The sequence below is a fragment of the Neoarius graeffei genome, chromosome 4, assembly GCF_027579695.1.
Source record: "Neoarius graeffei isolate fNeoGra1 chromosome 4, fNeoGra1.pri, whole genome shotgun sequence".
Taxonomy (NCBI): domain Eukaryota; kingdom Metazoa; phylum Chordata; class Actinopteri; order Siluriformes; family Ariidae; genus Neoarius; species Neoarius graeffei.
In genome coordinates, this window is record NC_083572.1 from 69,536,204 (window position 1) to 69,555,143 (window position 18,940).

The 18,940-nt window shown below is 40.6% G+C and overlaps 1 protein-coding gene across 2 annotated transcripts in view; it reads left to right on the forward strand.

The window, feature by feature from the left end:
- The window catches only part of hemk1 (HemK methyltransferase family member 1), a 44,364-nt gene extending 27,269 nt beyond the window's left edge, over nt 1-17,095 (forward strand). Inside the window, exons 9-11 of one of the 2 annotated variants that reach the window (XM_060919553.1) lie at nt 4,001-4,096; nt 4,832-4,942; nt 11,276-11,375. In XM_060919553.1, the coding sequence (XP_060775536.1) occupies nt 4,001-4,096; nt 4,832-4,942; nt 11,276-11,351 (283 nt within the window). In that variant the 3' untranslated portion in view covers nt 11,352-11,375. Of the gene's footprint in view, nt 1-4,000; nt 4,097-4,831; nt 4,943-11,275; nt 11,376-16,364 lie in introns of those variants that run through there. The other variant, XM_060919554.1, reaches the window with a different exon arrangement.
- The last annotated feature ends 1,845 nt before the right edge of the window (nt 17,096-18,940 follow it).

Sequence of the window (18,940 nt, forward strand, 5' to 3'; positions counted from 1 at the left end):
GTGTGTGTGTATATATATATATATATGGACACAAGTGTTTTACTGGGAAATATGCCACTTGTATTTTCCATGTGAACTACAACTGGGACATGGAGAACCAAAACCATGAAAATCTCTATATATCACTTGCGGGGAAATCGCTGAATTGTTTTTGATAAATTTGGGTACTTTTTGTTTGTGAAAGTGTCAATATAATAAAAAATTTAAAAAAGGAAATCACACATTGGCTTGAAGATATGAAGTTTATCTTTCTCGTGTTGAAAAACTCGCATTTTTCATACGAAATATGTTGCGGATCTGAGTGACATAATTAAATAATATGGCTGGCTACTTTTTCATGGTATATCAGATATATATCATTCAGCTAGCATGATACTGAGCTCATCTTCGACTCATTCAGTATAATGCTAGCTGAATGGAATATATCTGATATACCATGAAAAAGAAGCCAGCCAATATTATTATTATAATACATACACATTCAATGGAACAATTATAGATTTTACTGGCGACCCTGTGTGTTTACCGATTGTCACAGTCGCTCGCTAGCGTGGACATTTTACGTGTGATATGCATCTTATGGCATTTTCAATTCACTGTGAGAGTTTACTGCGGGCACCGCCGACGAACAAATAAATGCTTCTGCGCATGCGCAGCAGAAAACTTTCTGACTGAATATTTGCATCAGCTCTGACGTGTGACATCATGTCTTGACAACCATGCAATATCGTAAACCATATTGAACGCTCATTCTCCACTGGGTAGAGTGGCGTAATACACGTAGGATAAGCGATATGCTAACAATATTGCATGCTATCAAACCAAATGAATGAAACCTGCTAGAAGGGAATAGAATACATGTTTTTATTCCATCGAAAAAGTGGCCTGTATGTATCATCATTCTCGATATTTCACTCCGATGACGTCACTCCCAGTGTTTTCCCACTGACTAGATGTGCGTTGTCAAAATGGTGAACCAGTTCAAAATTAAAGTTCTTTTGATTGACTTGCTTTATTTATTTATTTATTTATTTTTTGTGGATTAGTCTATATAATATAAAGAACATTACACGGTGGTGCGAATATATGAAGTTTATCTTCTCATGTAGAAAAATTCATCACTTGTTTGCTTTGCTCACTCATGAATATGTTCACCACTCGAAGATAAACTTCATATCTTCGTGCAATCGTGTATTATTCTCTCTCTCTCGCTCTCTCTCTCTCTCTCTCTCTCTCTCTCTCTCTCTCATAATATTTAAAGGAAAATTTTACACACTGTCAGTCAAAAGTTTGGACACACCTACTCATTCATAGGCTTTTCTGTATTTTGATTATTATAACCCTGCAAACAAAGTATGGGGGGGTATATAGGAATCACCCTGTCTGTCCGTCCGTCAGTCTGTCCATCCATCCATCTGTCCATGTGTCTTGTAAGTGCAACTCCTCCTAAACAGTGTGATGGATTTTGATGAAACGTTACACAGTTGCAGTATGCCACCTGAAGATGTGCATGAAGTAAAGTAGTCCTGGTCTGATGTTTCAAAGGGAGGATAATTCAACTTATTCCCTTACATATGACAATATATGATGACAGGCTCGTAAGTGGGGGGTATTCTACAGTGAGTTTACTCACAGTTCTAGTTTTCTAAATGTAGAACAATGGTGAAGACATCAAAACTATAAAATAACATATGGAACGTATGGAATTATGTGGTAAACAAAAAAAATGTTAAAATGTTTCATATTTTAGACTCTTCAAAGTAGCCACCGTTTACCTTGATGATGCTTTGCACACTATTATAGCCTCGGTCACAACCGGCCGTACGTGCTCCTACGGCCGGTCTACGTGCAAAAAATGCAAGAAACGCACGGAGGGCGTGTGTGAAACGCACGGAGAGCGCGCGTGTGATGTGCTGCTTTTCGAGCCATAGACTGGCCGCAGACCGGCCGCAGAGGTTCTTTGTCATGTCAAACAAACTCTGTGGGCGCTTACGTTTTTTTCAGGTTGCAAGACAAACTTACGGCCAACACGCGTCTTTCTCCACGAACAAAAAAAACGCAGCGATTTGGGAAACGCCAAAAATCGCATGGCCAAAAAATCGTATGTCCGGTTGTGACCTAGGCACGCACACACACACACACACACACACAGACACACACAGGTGCTTGAAAGTTTGTGAACCCTTTAGAATTTTCTATATTTCTGCATAAATATGACCTAAAACTTCATCAGATTTTCACACAAGTCCTAAAAGTAGATAAAGAAAACCCAGCTAAACAAATGAGACAAAAATATCATACTTGGTCATTTATTTATTGGGGAAAATGATCCAATATTACACATCTGTGAGTGGCAAAAGTATGTGAACCTTTGCTTTCAGTATCTGGTGTGACCCCCTTGTGCAGCAATAACTGCAACTAAACGTTTGCTGTAACTGTTGATCAGTCCTGCACACCGGCTTGGAGGAATTTTAGCCCATTCCTCCGTACAGAACAGCTTCAACTCTGGGATGTTGGTGGGTTTCCTCACATGAACTGCTCGCTTCAGGTCCTTCCACAACATTTCGATTGGATTAAGGTCAGGACTTTGACTTGGCCGTTCCAACACATTAACTTTATTCTTCGTTAAGCATTCTTTGGTAAAACGACTTGTGTGCTTAGGGTCGTTGTCTTGCTGCATGACCCACCTTCTCTTGAGATTCAGTTCATGGACAGATGTCCTGACATTTTTCTTTAGAATTTGCTGGTATCATTCAGAATTAATTGTTCCATTAATGATGGCAAGCCGTCCTGGCCCAGATGCAGCAAAACAGGCCCAAACCATGATACTACCACCACCATGTTTCACAGATGGGATAAGGTTCTTATGATGGAATGCAGTGTTTTCCTTTTTCCAAACATAATGCTTCTGATTTCAACCAAAAAGTTCTATTTTGGTCTCATCCATCCACAAAACATTTTTCCAATAGCCTTCTGGCTTGTCCACGTGATCTTTAGCAAACTGCAGATGAACAGCAATGTTCTTTTTGGAGAGCAGGGGCTTTCTCCTTGCAACCCTGCCATGCACACCATTGTTGTTCAGTGTTCTCCTGATGGGGGACTCATGAACATTAACATTAGCCAATGTGAGAGAGGCCTTCAGTTGCTTAGAAGTTACCCTGGGGTCCTTTGTGACCTCGCCGACTATTACACACCTTGCTCTTGGAGTGATCTTTGTTGGTCAACCACTCCTGGGGAGGGTAACAATGGTCTTGAGTTTCCTCCATTTGTACACAATCTGTCTGACTGTGGATTGGTGGAGTCCAAACTCTTTAGAGATGGTTTTGTAACCTTTTCCAGCCTGATGAGCATCAACAACATTTTTTCTGAGGTCCTCAGAAATCTCCTTTGTTCATGCCATGATACACTTCCACAAACATGTGTTGTGAAGCTCAGACTTTGATAGATCCCTGTTCTTTAAATAAAACAGGGTGGCCACTCACACCTGATTGTCATCCCATTGATTGAAAACACCTGAGTCTAATTTCACCTTCAAATTAACTGCTAATCCTCGAGGTTTACATACTTTTGCCACTCACAGATATGTAATACTGGATCATTTTCCTCAATAAGTAAATGACCAAGTAGAATATTTGTGTCTCATTTGTTTAACTGGGTTCTCTTTATCTACTTTTTGGACTTGTGTGAAAATCTGATGTTGTTTTCGGTCATATTTATGCAGAAATATAGAAAATTCTAAAGGGTTCACAAACTTTCAAGCACCACCGTATGTGTGTGTGTGTGTGTGTGTGTGTGGTGCTTGAAAGTTTGTGAACCCTTTAGAATTTATATATATATATATATATATATATAAACACATACAAATTTTATCAGCAGCTGTTTTGGTAACAAGAACAGATCAATAATTGCTGTAGTACAAAGATTATGACAATAGATTTTGCCTGTTTTCCTGAAGAGAGCCAGTAATTCTAACGCTGACTATTTATTTTCATCTCTGCAGGTTTGAGGACCACTCAGCATTGGATGGGGGTTTGGATGGCATGTCGGTAATCAGACAGATTCTAAGTCTAGCACCGAGACTCCTAACAAATGAAGGGTAAGAGGAAGGGTGTGTGTGTGTGTGTGTGTGTGTGTGTGTGTGTGTGTGTGTGTGTGTGTGTGTTTGCTTGAAGGAGCCCCTGCAGTATGTATGATGCTCATTGAATATGATCTCATGTACGAGGACGAGTCGACGCAGTATATTCCAACAGAGTATAAATAGAATGCTCTAATCTCACTCAGGAGCTTTAACAGCACCTCTTAAGTGCTTCAGGGAATCTGCTCGTGGTCACAGTTGTCCACACTTTCATGGAACTGGATACTGGTGTTCCAGGATTAGAGGGCTCCTTTCCAGTAATTTGGCCCATAATTCCCACAGTTGTGAACTGTGTCACTTGCCTGTGAAAATAAGTTAAGTGTCTGAAGTGCTGTCTTGTTTTCTCAGGAAATTTAATCCACAACAAACTTGAAGATAATAGCTTGCATTGTTGAGTGTGTGTGCACATGGTAGCAGTGAATGTTTCTCATGAATTCTTCTGAACCTCTTGAGTATCTCACAAATATTATCAGCGGGCTCTGTCGAGGCCACTAAATCTGAAGTCTGCATTCCTTTCCTAGAAGTGCTGCCTTTTCTGCGAAATACAAATTCCATCAAATCTCATGTGTTTTTGAGACTAGAAATGTTTTCAGGGCTTATCTCTTCCCGAGATTAGATCTTCTTCCTACTTTTACACATCCTCTCAACTCTGTTTCCTACAGTTGTTTATTTGCTCTGTGTCTGCTTGTATTTCAGTCGTATGTATCTAGAGGTGGATCCACGCCATCCTCCACACATAAAGGGTCTGGTAGAGGAAAGCATGCTGGGGTTGAAGTATTTGGGATCACACTGTGATTTCACTAACAGGTCAGAATATCTCCAATAAGCATGTTTGTCCTGTTTTAAGCTACCGGGCGTGAATATTGACTTATGATCTGATATGAACCATTTGAATGTGTAGACTTTAATGTTCCCTCGGTGATCTGAGTGCTTTATGTGATATGAGGCTTCCATCCGACAGTTTATTAACTCCTTAAAGTAGCAGAGCTTCTTTCTGAGCTTTCACTGATGATATTAATTTTAGTCGTATCTTAGTGCATGATTGTACTGAACAATTGTTATCAAAGTCAACACAAGGCATAAATAAGCAGCAGTAGCAAGTAGCAACCAACTAGTAAATAAATCATGGTAATAAATAAAAAGAGTACAAATAACGTAAAAAGAAAACGTGATACATCAGCGCTAATGATCATTATAATTGTTAAAATATTTGAGATAATATATTATACCACAGCACTGCTGAGTGCTCCAGTCTGATTAGTCAGAAGGTGTTGATTAATTTCCTTTCGTTTTCGTATACAGATTGGCTACTCTACTACTAGGATATCAGCTTATATACCGTGAGTAGAGAAAAACAAAATGGTGGAGTGCATCAAGTCAGATATATCAGTTTGTTATTAAGTATTTAAAAGAAACAGAATTAGCTAAAATAATATGGTTCTCTCCCCCCCCCAATATCTCCTGTTCCACACTCCTCCTTTAAGTTGGTTTGCCAACTGCCAAAAAAACTCTAAAGAAGAAAATGGCGGAGCGTGTTGCTGAACCAACCAAGGATGAAATAAAAACTCTACTCGAAAACAAAACCCCCCAAAATATAAAAAAAGCAACAAAATATGGAAGAAAACTATTTGATGCTAAGAACGTATCTTTTAAAAAAATGTTCAATAATTATTATTATGGGCGGCACGGTGGTGTAGTGGTTAGCGCTGTCGCCTCACAGCAAGAAGGTCCGGGTTTGAGCCCCGTGGCCGGCGAGGGCCTTTCTGTGTGGAGTTTGCATGTTCTCCCCGTGTCCGCATGGGTTTCCTCCAGGCGCTCCGGTTTCCCCCACAGTCCAAAGACATGCAGGTTAGGTTAACTGGTGACTCTAAATTGACCGTAGGTGTGAATGTGAGTGTGAATGGTTGTCTGTGTCTATGTGTCAGCCCTGTGATGACCTGGTGACTTGTCCAGGGTGTACCCCGCCTTTCGCCCGTAGTCAGCTGGGATAGGCTCCAGCTTGCCTGCGACCCTGTAGAACAGGATAAAGCGGCTAGAGATAACGAGATGAGATGAATTATTATTATCGCATTTTTTACAAATTGATACTGTCATTTCGCCGGTTTGTTTACATTCTAAGCGGAAATTATTTTGTTGGACGTTTTATATTAAGTTTTTATTGATCGAATTTGCAAAAAATGCTCAGCTTCTCAAATTCCAGTCAATGTGGATAAAATAAAACAGTTACTCCACTCAATCTCATTATACATGGCTTATAGCCACCTTGGCACTACGCGCCTCGTTGGCTATCAGCTCATGTACGCCTTGATTTTGTGGAATAACTGTTAAATATGGTGGTTGTCTGTGAGGAGATGTTTATTTAGCATTTTGGAAGGAGTCTCCAGTGCTAGTGCTTTATAACAGTCATAGGTAAAGCTGTAACTTTAGGATATCTGGCATGGGAAAGTCTTCAAGACAGCTGGTGACTGGCCAGTCTCGGCTATATCCGATTGTGTGATGGGCATATTTACACTTGTGCCACACAGTGGCTCACGTCATGCAAACAGCGTCACAGACACACACACAAAACATGCCATCAGCATAACTATAAAAGACAATAAGTTTGCAATTTGCGATACCTGTAAGACCAACGTCGGCCGTGGAGGAACAACCTCGAAAACGTTCAGAACATCAAACTTAATCATGCAGTTAAAAACCCGTCTAAAATCACCCTGCTGAACATGCCCTGTTTCAAGAAGCCAGCAGTCTCTGCTATTTTTCATCAGCAATGAGAAGACAACAAGCTTAAAGGCGTCGTGCGGTAATTTCAGGAATCAGACTATATCATGTGTCAAAATGTCAGGTTTGGTGGGTTATTCAAGCCCCTCGGTTTCCCGCGATCTCAGTGTCACAATGCGCCCGCTACAAGCATTTAAAGTTGACGCGCACAGCCAAATTTAGGCAGCCAGCCGTTAACTAGGTCAACTTATGTGTGACGTCATACCAGTAACCTCCCTTGGGTGATGCTGGCCTGTCCCCATGTTTTCTCTATGGCGTGCGTTTACCAGAGTTGTTTACATTGCAGATTTTGTGGATTTATTCAGTTTGTGGATAGTTTTGAACACTCAAAACACTATGAAATGATGTACTAATATTCTGTGATACAAAATGCCTAATCGGTGTATTGTGTTTGGCTGTAACAACAAACACTGAACACTATTTGTGACTGTTATCAATGGATCTGACTTCAAGGTCATGGCTAGGTATTGATAGAAAAAAATAATTTTTTTAAAAACACATTGTGGCAGCGGGGGCGTGGTCAAGCGCTGGTCTGTGACAGGATCATTACACCTGACGGTAATTAACCTGTGTTTTGTGTGTTTTCCCAGTAACCGCGCCCTATTTAAGGAGGCAGAGGGAGAGCAGAGAAGAGCTCATCCCGGGACAAGAACACAGTGTGTGTTTCGCTATCAGATTAAAACTGGCGGTTATACTGAAAAGTCTGGCAATAAAAAGTCTATTTGCATCTGAAGCGTTGTCCTGCCGTCCTCTGTGCTCCACCCACACTTCAGAGAGCTCTACAGTGGTGCCAAAACCCGGGACAAGGTGGAGCACCAACCTCGCAGCCCCATGGAATCCTCCCCGTTCGCGGACCTGGTCCACGCCCTCGCCACGGCTCAGCAAAGCCAGCACCAGGCGCTCGTCACGCTCCGAAAGGAGCAAGAGCGGCGCTTCGAAGCCCTGGTGCTGGCCCAGCAGGAAGATCGCGAGGCGTTCCGGCATCTCGCGTCGGCGGGGTCCACCAGCGCCCCGGCCTCGGGCCCGTCTCCCCTCACCGTGACCAAGATGGGCCCGAAGGACGACCCCGAGGCGTTTCTCACATTGTTCGAGCAGGTCGCCGAAGCCTCGGGGTGGCCAATGGAGCAGCGCGCGGCGCGCCTCCTCCCCCTCCTGACGGGAGAGGAACAGCTGGCCGCGCTATAACTCCCCGCCGGCTGGCCTACGCGGACCTTCGCCGGGCCGTCCTCCAGCGCGCGGAAGCGCTGGCGCTGTTTCAGCGCTGCTTCATCGGCCACCCCGAGGCTTCGGCGACCTGCTCGAACAATGTGAGAAACGCCTCGGGGTCGTCCTTCGGGCCCATCTTGGTCACGGTGAGGGGAGACGGGCCCGAGGCCGGGGCGCTGGTGGACCCCGCCGACGCGAGATGCCGGAACGCCTCGCGATCTTCCTGCTGGGCCAGCACCAGGGCTTCGAAGCGCCGCTCTTGCTCCTTTCGGAGCGTGACGAGCGCCTGGTGCTGGCTTTGCTGAGCCGTGGCGAGGGTGTGGACCAGGTCCGCGAACGGGGAGGATTCCATGGGGCTGCAAGGTTGGTGCTCCACCTTGTCCCGGGTTTTGGCACCACTGTAGAGCTCTCTGAAGTGTGGGTGGAGCACAGAGGACGGCAGGACAACGCTTCAGATGCAAATAGGCTTTTTATTGCCAGACTTGTCAGTATAACCGCCAGTTTTAATCTGATAGCGAAACACACACTGTGTTCTTGTCCCGGGATGAGCTCTTCTCTGCTCTCCCTCTGCCTCCTTAAATAGGGCGCGGTTACTGGGAAAACACAGGTTAATTACCGTCAGGTGTAATGATTCTGCCACTCACCTTCCCTGGCTCCGCCCTCCTGTCACAGACCGGCGCTTGACCACGCCCCCGCTGCCACACACATGTTTTAAGTGTTTCTATGTATCAATCATTAATTGTACAAAATGATTTTCATACATTTATGTATTTGTCATATCTTTCTTTGTCACATGAAGTGTTGTCTTGATAACACGTGGCACATAATTTTAGCAAATGGATGACAGAAGATTAATTGAAAGATTTATGTCACAGAGCTGCCTTTAACTAATAATTATCACTTATTACTGACGATTGTACGTTTACTAAACAATACAATACAAAGCTCAATACTCCCATCCTATAACATACTGAATATCAAGTTAAAATCAACCGCAATAAAAGGAAAATGATGAAAACTGGAATATCAAGGGGTCTACTGTATCAGAAGGCCCACTGCATTTCGCGAGATCACAAGCTGTCAAGTTGCTAGAATTCAATCTTTCTAGCTATACTTTCACCCCCTACAGCTATCAGTATTACACACAATCATAGATTAATCACACAGCATTCTAATTCAAGTGAAAATGGTCTTTAAAAATACACATAAGTAGTGATTTAGTCAGAGAAACCAACCAAAACAAGTCTTCAAGTCGCCCGTCTTCGTTTCTGTCGTCATCAGAACTGTCCTCATTTTCTTCTGAAGATGAGCGCTCAGGTTCAAATCTGTAATGCTGGATACCACCAGGACATTCAGCTGTCAAAATCTGGGCCATTTTCTTCTTCTGTATCGGTAAAATCAAAGCTAATTTCCTCAGCATCACTCCTATTTTCTGGTGTGTCCGTCATTGCAACTGCACCGAGTGGTTACTGGTATGACGTCACGCAGCTGTTCCATTGACCGAGAGGGGGCGCTGCGAACGCGGAAAATTTCAAGTGATGGGCATGATCAAATAAGGACCGATTACAACCGCAGGAAGCTTTTGAAAAATCGACGGTCAATTTATTTCGAATCTCGAAAGCATTCTGGTGCAGAATAATGCGACTTTTATCGCCACTGCGTGACGCCTTTAAGGTTCCTTATTATAATTTTGTTTCTTTTACCTGTTGCATCTGGTTTCTTCTGGAAAAGTACAAATACTACACTTGATGTTTAGTTGGAGGTTTCCATTAAAGAAAAGTTATGAAATCTTTGTGTATGGACAAGTCACGATATAAGATTACTAAAACCGAAAGATCACTCTGAGAAAGAAAGAAAATCGGGATCAGTCAAGAAAGATCACTGCATCTCTAGTTCTGAGGCATGTTGCGATTTCTCAGTGATGTAACAAGCTGTGTGTGTGTGTGTGTGTGTGTGTTAACTTTTAAAAAGGAGAAAAAGAGAGGCTAATAATGAAACGGCTATTTATAGCTGTGCACAAGTGTTAACAGGAACTAACTCACAGCACAGTCAAGTCAACATTAAATGTAACTCTAAATGGATCAAATGTATCGTATGTCATTATGAAAGGGGAACTGAAGGCAAACATTTTTTATTATCAAAATTCTATTTATCTCATTTTATTAAATATAGGAAAGCATTTCTGATCGCTATTGTGTCACTGCTATAGCAAGTTATGAGTGTTTGAAATATGCTCTGTAATATATCAGTCCATATGTCAAAGCAATGGCCGTAAATGAGATTCGCTGAGACCTGTGCGAGACATCGTAGGATGGAAGTAAAACGTACAGCGGAAATCAAAGTGACCAACATCTGCCAACGTTGTCAAAAGACGCACGCACCCTCTTTCAAATGCTGATGTAATCAAGCCGGAAGTTTTGTTTGTTTTGATAGCGATCAGGAAAGTTTGAAAAAAAAAGTAGGCAGTAATCGTCATTTAAACTCGTTTTTGTGCAATATTTCACTTTGAAAACAGTTTTCAAAATGGCGGCACTGACACCTGGCTGACACTTCACGTTTTGAAGTCTCGCACAAGTCTTGTGAAGATCACGCGGATTGACGCCTGCTGTGGACCAAACGAACTAAATTCAATGTGGCTAAAAACCGAATAGGCCGATAAGTATAATATTTAATTGCAATTAGTTGCCAATACGAGTCACGATATAAGGTTACTAAAACCAAAAACATAATTGAATAACACGTTAATTAGTTAGCAAGTTTAAAAATGACTTCAGTTCTCCTTCAAATAAATAAAGATTTTAATTTTCAGCAAATTGCTGTAGTATAATGAGCAGTAAAACACTTCATGACATGATGTTTTAGGAAAGTAATCAACTTCAGTATCGTTTATGTCTGACCACATCGAGTCGTATATGAGCTGACATGTGCCGAGTCGGCTATAAGCCATGTATAATGAGATTGAGTGGAATAACTGTTTTATTCTATCCACATTCACTGGATTTTGAGAAACAGAGCATTTTTATTTTTTGCAAATTCAATAAATAAGAACTTTATACAAAATTTCCGACAAAATAATTTCTGCTTAGGTGGACTTCTTAAAAATCTATCGATGGCTGCATGAATTGACTTTAGTGTTTTTTGTTTTGTTTTTTGTAGAAAATTCCGGCTTGCTGTCGTGTCAAGGTATAGAATAGCTTTTGCCATTTATTTAATTCTTCCTTGGACATTTTAGTTTTGTAATTTTCAAACTTCTTTGAGCGTTTGAACCGGTCTTAAAAAAATTAACAAATTTTAATACTTAAAGATGAAGAATGTAAACAAACCGGCGAAATAACAGGAGCAATTTGTGAAAAATGCTATAATAATAATTCTTGCAAAATAAAAAAAGATACGTTCTTACCATCAAATACTTTTATTCCATATTTTGTTGCTTATTTATCCCCCGCTGGCTGAAAGGCCCGAAGGGGAATTATGTTGTGGCGATTTCTGTCCGTCTGATCGTCCCTCCCTCTGTCCTGGGAAGGGTGCTCACCATCTGACATCAGTTTTTGGAGAAATTTCACAAAACTTGGCAAAAGGCCTTGTCATATGACAGTAATACATATATTGCGATTTAATTATGTTTGTGAAAATTTTACCAGAGTTTTGACCCTTGATTAAATAACTCGTACTTTGACAATTTCATGAGGGTGTACGTTCTTCTGAAATCAACTCCTCTCACAGTTTGTGGAGGAATTTCACCAAACTTGGCAAAAGGCTTTGTTACATGACAGTAATACGCATATTGAAGATACTTCATTTATACTTCATTTAATTTGGGCATATTTTACCAGAGTTATGCCCTTGATTATTAACAAACTTGTACTTTGGCAATTTCATTAAGGTGTGCTTGCTTTCTGAAATCAGGTTTATTTGTATAGCACTTTTAACAATAGACATTGTCGCAAAGCAGCTTTACAGAATTTGAATGACTTAAAACTTGAGCTAATTTTATCCCTAATCTATCCCCAATGAGCAAGCCTGTGGTGACGGTGGCAAGGAAAAACTCCCTCAGACGACATGAGGAAGAAACCTCGAGAGGAACCAGACTCAAAAGGGAACCCATCCTCATTTGGGCAACAACAGACAACATGACTATAACATTAACAGTTCTGGCATGAAGTCAGTTTCGTTGATGTTATAAACTCTTCATTAATGGAAACTTGAGTGCAAAACTGTTCATGACAACTGCAGTCCTCAAGTTAGCAAGTCAGCTGTAGTCCTCAGCCATAAAAGCATTACTGTAAGTGTCCAGAGCATCTTCCAAGTGTGACTTTCAACTGTCCGTATGGGGCCGTCCTACACAGGAGTGATGTGATGAGACTCCAACCACACATAGGGCATCAGGATAGATCAGGCAGGCCAGAGGAGCAGAAGAGGTCAGCATCTCGGTCTCAGGATTGACATGTAATTCAGACGAACAGATTGGGGGGGAGAGCGAGAGAGAGAGAAAACACAGGTTGTTAGGTATGCCCAGTGTCACCTGAATAAGTGGGAACAGTATACATTTTGCGCTGAGTGCAAGCAGGGACTCTGGCAAAACTAACTATGACAGCATAACTAAAAGGGAAGAGCCAGAAGGTAACACAGGCATGAGGGAGCCCTGGGACACAAAGCAGCCAGCCACTACACCGTCAACAAACTCAAGTGAGCAAGCGAGTGGGGACTGACAGCATCCATACATCCCAGTTTACCAAAACACTCTATGTCTGATGACCCTCCAGATCTACACCTTTATCTCATAAACACCATTAACAAAAGGCTTGACTAAACAGATATGTTTTCAGCCTAGACTTAAACGCTGAGACTGTGTCTGATTCCCAAACACTACTTGGAAGGCTGTTCCATAACTGTGGGGCTTTGTAAGAAAAGGCTCTGCCCCCTGATGTAGGCTTCACTATACGAGGTACCAGCAGATAGCGTGCACCTTTGATCTAAGTAGGCGTGGCTGATCATAAAGGACCAGAAGTTCACTCAGGTACTGTGGAGCGAGACCAGTCAGTGCTTTAAAGGTCAATAGTAGTATTTTATAATCAATACGAAATTTGATTGGAAGCCAATGCAGTGTGGATAAGACAGGCGTGATGTGGTCATATTTTCTAGTTCTAGTAAGGACTCTTGCTGCTGCATTTTGAACTAACTGGAGCTTGTTTATGCACTTATTGGAACATCCAGACAGTAAGGCATTACAATAATCCAACCTGGAGGTAACAAAAGCATGAACTAGTTTTCTGCGTCGTGTAGTGATATTAAATTTCTTATCTTAGCAATATTTCTGAGATGAAAGAAAGCTATCCAGGTGATGTTATCAATGTGAGTTTCAAATGAAAGACTGGGGTCAATAATCACTCCGAGGTCTTTTACTGCTGCACGTGAAGAAACAGAAAGGCCATCCAGAGTTACTATGTAATCAGAAAACTTACTTCTAGCTGCATGTGGTACTAGTACAAGTACTTCAGTCTTGTCAGAGTTAAGCAGAAGGAAGTTAATAAGCATCCAGTGTCTAATGTCCTTTACACATTCCTCAATTCTATTAAGCTGGTGTCTCTCATCTGGTTTTGCAGAAACATACAACTGTGTGTCATCAGCATAACAGTGGAAACTCATCCAATGTTTACGAATAATATCACCCAGAGGTAACATATATAAAGAAAAAAGCAGTGGACCCAAGACAGAACCTTGTGGAACACCAGACTTTACCTCAGCATGTCTAGAAAAATCACCATTTACATCAACATACTGATAGCGACCAGTTAAATAAGACCTGAGCCAGGAGAGGGCCGTTCCCTTAACTCCCACAACATTTTCTAGTCTATCCAGAAGAATGGAATGATCAATGGTATCAAATGTTGCACTAAGGTCAAGCAACACAAGTAGCGAGACGCAGCCCTGATCAGAAGCCAACAGTAGGTCGTTTACTACTTTAACCAGTGCTGTCTCTGTGCTATGATGAGGTCTAAATCCTGACTGATACATTTCATGGATGTTATTCCTATGTAAATATGAACATAACTGCTGTGCCACAGCTTTTTCAAGGATCTTGGAGATAAAGGGGAGGTTTGATATTGGCCGATAATTGGACAGCTGACAGGGATCAAGGTCAGGTTTTTTAATCAGGGGTTTGATAACTGCTAGTTTAAAGGATTTGGGTACATAGCTGATCCTAAGAGAAGAGTTTATTATTTTTAGAAGCTGTTCAGTTACTTCAGGTATTATCTGTTTGAATAGATGTGTAGGGAAGGGATCTAGTACACGAGTTGAGGCTTTTGATGTGGAGATTTATGAAAGTAATTCAGTTTCTCTAAGGGGAGTAAAACATTTCAATTGCTGATACAGTTATATTGTTAACAACAGGGTCACTTACATTGTCTGACCTTAAATTAGTAGTTTGAATTTTTTGTCGGATATTTTCACTTTTGTCATTAAAAAAATTCATGAAGTCGTTGCTACTACACACTGCAGGTGTGCATGTGTCTATAGTGAACTTATTCCTGGTTAATTTTGCTACAGTATTAAATAGGAATCTAGGATTATTTTTGTTATCTTCTATTAGGGAGGAGAAATATGTTGATCTCGCAGCACTAAGAGCTTTTCTATACTTCAGGAAGCTCTCCTTCCAAGCTAATTTGAACGCTGCCAATTTTGTTTGACACCATTTATGTTCCAGTTTTCGAGTGGTCTGTTTTAATGTGCGAGCGTCATCATTATACCAGGGTGCTAATTTTTTCTCTCTGATCAGTTTCCTTTTAAGAGGAGCTACATTATCTAAAGTATAGTGGAACGTTAACTCTAAGCATTCAGTTGCCTGATCAAGTTCTGCGGGGGCTGCCAGTGACCCAATCAAAGTTGATAACTCTGGGAGATAATTTATCTCTGTCCAGTAGTTGACATGAATGTACGTTTAATACAGTAGCGTGGTGAGGTGCATATATTATTACTCAGACATATTTTGAATGAGATGAGATAATGATCTGAGATAACTTCAGACTGTGGAAGTATTACTATATTTTCTACATTTAACCCGAATGTTAGTATTAGATTGAGGGTGTGACCACCATTATGGGTCGGTCCTATGACATTCAGATTAACCCCTACTGAATCTAAAATGGACACAAATGCTGTTTTCAAAGGGTCTTCTGGTTATCGAAGTGAATATTAAAATCTCCGACAACTAAAGCTTTGTCTAAGGAAATAACCAGATCTGAGATAAAATCTACAAATTCAGAAAGAAACTCAGAATATGGCCCCAGGGGCCTGGAAATAATAAGCAATGGAATTAACTGGGTAGACTTATTTTTCGAGGCTACATACATTATATGAGTATGAAGAATTTCAAATGTATTAAATTTATAACCAGGTTTGTGTGTTACACCTAGATAATCATTATAAATAACCGCGACGCCTCCTCCTCTGCCAGTTAGACGAGGCTGGTGTATATAATTGTATCCAGGAGGACTCGCTTCATTTAGATTAGATTAGATTAGATTAGATTAGATTAGATTAGATTAGATTAGATTAGATTAGATTAGATTAGATTAGATTAGATTAGATTAGATTAGATTAGATTAGATTAGAATAGAACTTTATTGATCCCTTTGGGAGGGTTCCCTCAGGGAAATTCAAATTCCAGCAGCATCATTACAGGATAAACAGAGAATAGAAAATAGAGAAAACTTCTAGATAAATTAAATTAAATTTAATGCTATATATTCATTTGGCTTAATCCATGTTTCAGTTAAACAAAGTACACTAAACTCCTGATCAGTAATAAGTTCATTAACCGTTAGCGCTTTAGATGTAAGAGATTTAATATTTCAACTTCCCTCACAATGTTTTTTATCCCCCACCGGCCAAAAGGCCCAAAGGGGGATTATGTCATGGCAGTTTCTGTCCATCCGTCCCGGGAAGGGTACTCACCTTCTGAAATCAACTAGTAGGTGTTTCAAGTAGAGTTTATATTTCATCCTCAGTTGGTTCAGCAACACGCTCCGCCATTTTGTTTTTCTCTACTCAAAGTATACTGTATGAGCTGATAGCCTAGTAGTAGAGTAGCCAATCAGAGCATGCAATTGCTTATATCCAGTGAATGTGAATAGAATAATGTGTTTTATCCCTTACATAAACACTAATAGAATAAACAAATTATAGCTAAGGCTTGTCTTAATGAGCACCAGCACTTTTTCCTGTTTTTCTGTTGCTTTTACAGGTTGCGGTTCTGCGTTCTACAGAAGAGAGAGTGAACTAACAGAGGAACCTGTGGAGTTGTGAAAGTGACTTGAAGTAAAAGCCAAGAAAGGGAAACCCAGACAGCACATAGCTTGAGAGAAAGCTGATATGGAAATGATGATGGCTCAAGCAACATATGTGAAGAACTGTATTCTGCGCCGTTCTGCCAAAGTGCTTACACCTCACCTCCTGCAATAGCCTACTGTGATTCTGTTGGGTGTTTAAGGTGTTATTTTTAATCCTGAAATGGATTGTAAAGGAAAGGCTCTTTGTATACGAGTCAAAGCACTAACCTTTAGTCTTCTCACCAGTTTCTAATTCCTAGTGTTCTAGATGGAAGATCTGACCATAAATGATAGTTGAAAGTGTTAAAATAACACTTAAAATGCAACACTGTGAACTGTTTGTCATTTATTAACAGTTTGAACGTGTTACCATGCGTGTAGGATTATCTGTTTAAAAAAAAAACAGTCTCGAACTTGAGGATGTGTTCGTGTCGTGGCTTAAGACTCTATACCAGGAACTGGAGCTGCTGGTATAAATTCCAGTCCAGTATATTAGTATCAGGTGACAGAAGACTGTAGTGTTTTGGCATTTCTTCTGACCACTGCAGTTATGCACTTGAGCAAAAAAAAAAAAAAAAGTGTAATCCAGTTACATAAAAAAAATTTTTAAATAAATAAATCCCTTACTGAGCTCTAATTGTGCTTGTGCTTGCATTTATGTTGGAGTATTATCAATAGTCTATAAATACTTCATTGTATTTTATTATATCACTATTCATTTCGGTAAAGGAAAATTAATTTATTCTTCCCTAAATTGTCATGTCTTAAAGATACAAGTCTAAGGCACATGTAAAGAAATGCTGTCGACCAAAAATGGCTTAAAAATAATGAAATGAAATGTTTCGACATTAAAAAATATTATGAACAGCAGTAAGCCATAATAAATGAAACAAAGTCAATATTTAGTGCGAGACAACCCTTTGCCATAAAAAAAATAAAAGTAGTCTCAGGTACAATGAGTGCAGTTTTATAAGGAAATGAGCTGTAGGTTTTACTGAGCATCTTGCAGAACCAGCCACAGTTCTTCTGGACACTTTGTCACACTTGCTTCTTAAATTTGCCGCAAAACCCAGCAGCCTTCATTATTTATGTTTTCTTTTTTCATCTCAAAAGTGGTCTCTTATGTAACATGTTGCTCAGATACAAGTATTTTTTTCCTGTAGCATTTCATTTTGTGCTGGAAAATGAACGTTTGGAACTCTAAAATGTTTTTGTACTGAGTCAACAATGTAGAAGTCAAAATAGAAATTGATAAAGTTTGTATGAAAAAAAAATAGGGGCCTGAGACTTTTGCACAGTACTGTATATCTGAAAACATATTTACTCCCAATCCTCATCAGCTACATTTGCAGTGTTGACACAATGCAATTTTAGTTTGTATAGAAGGACAGCTGCAATCAGGATAAAATTGCATGGTTCTTTTAAAATACATGTTTAGATATTTATATATAAAACAAATTATGTGTTTGGTGCACTTCCTGCTCAGTGCTCTGATTGAGTAATTCCTTGGCTACATGATAGGATTATCAGGCCAGTATTGAGGTCAGGTTGCCCCTCCCAAATGATCTCAAAAGACTAGTCTTATACAAGTTTCTTCCCCAATTATGTTGCTGTGTGTGAAATCCAGTCTTAACCTCTCCAGTCTCATCACAGCACTGATTTCTATTTGTACACATATAAAAAATGTTCAACAGCATGGCAAAATACTGAATGTCGTATATTTTTTTAACCATTCAGGAAAGTCATATGGGGCGGCACGGTGGTGTAGTGGTTAGCGCTGTCGCCTCACAGCAAGAAGGTCCGGGTTCGAGCCCCGTGGCCGGCGAGGGCCTTTCTGTGTGGAGTTTGCATGTTCTCCCCGTGTCCGCGTGGGTTTCCTCCGGGTGCTCCGGTTTCCCCCACAGTCCAAAGACATGCAGGTTAGGTTAACTGGTGACTCTAAATTGACCGTAGGTGTGAATGTGAGTGTGAATGGTTGTCTGTGTCTATGTGTCAGCCCTGTGATGACCTGGCGACTTGTCCAGGGTGTACCCCACCTTTCGCCCGTAGTCAGTTGAGATAGGCTCCAGCTTGCCTGCGACCCTGTAGAAGGATAAAGCGGCTAGAGATAATGAGATGAGATGAGGAAAGTCATATGCTTAACCATACGCTGAAAGACTGAAAAAATTCTGAGAAATTTTTAAAAGACTAAAGTCTGACACCCTCTCACATCTAAACGTCTTTAGATGTGAGAGGGTGTCAGACTTTAGTCTTTTAAAAATTTCTCAGAATTTAAATTTTACAGAAAAATTTCTGTCATTAGTCACAGGCCAAACACCAAACGACTTTTCAACTGATTATCTATGATTTTGCAAAGACTGGGGATCTTGCAGTGCCACTGTTTGTATGATCCAAGATTAAAGATAATATTAAACACTTGATTTTCTCACTTTTGTGAAAAAGACTGACTTAAGACAGCTATCCTGATCAACTTACACCAAATGACCACAAC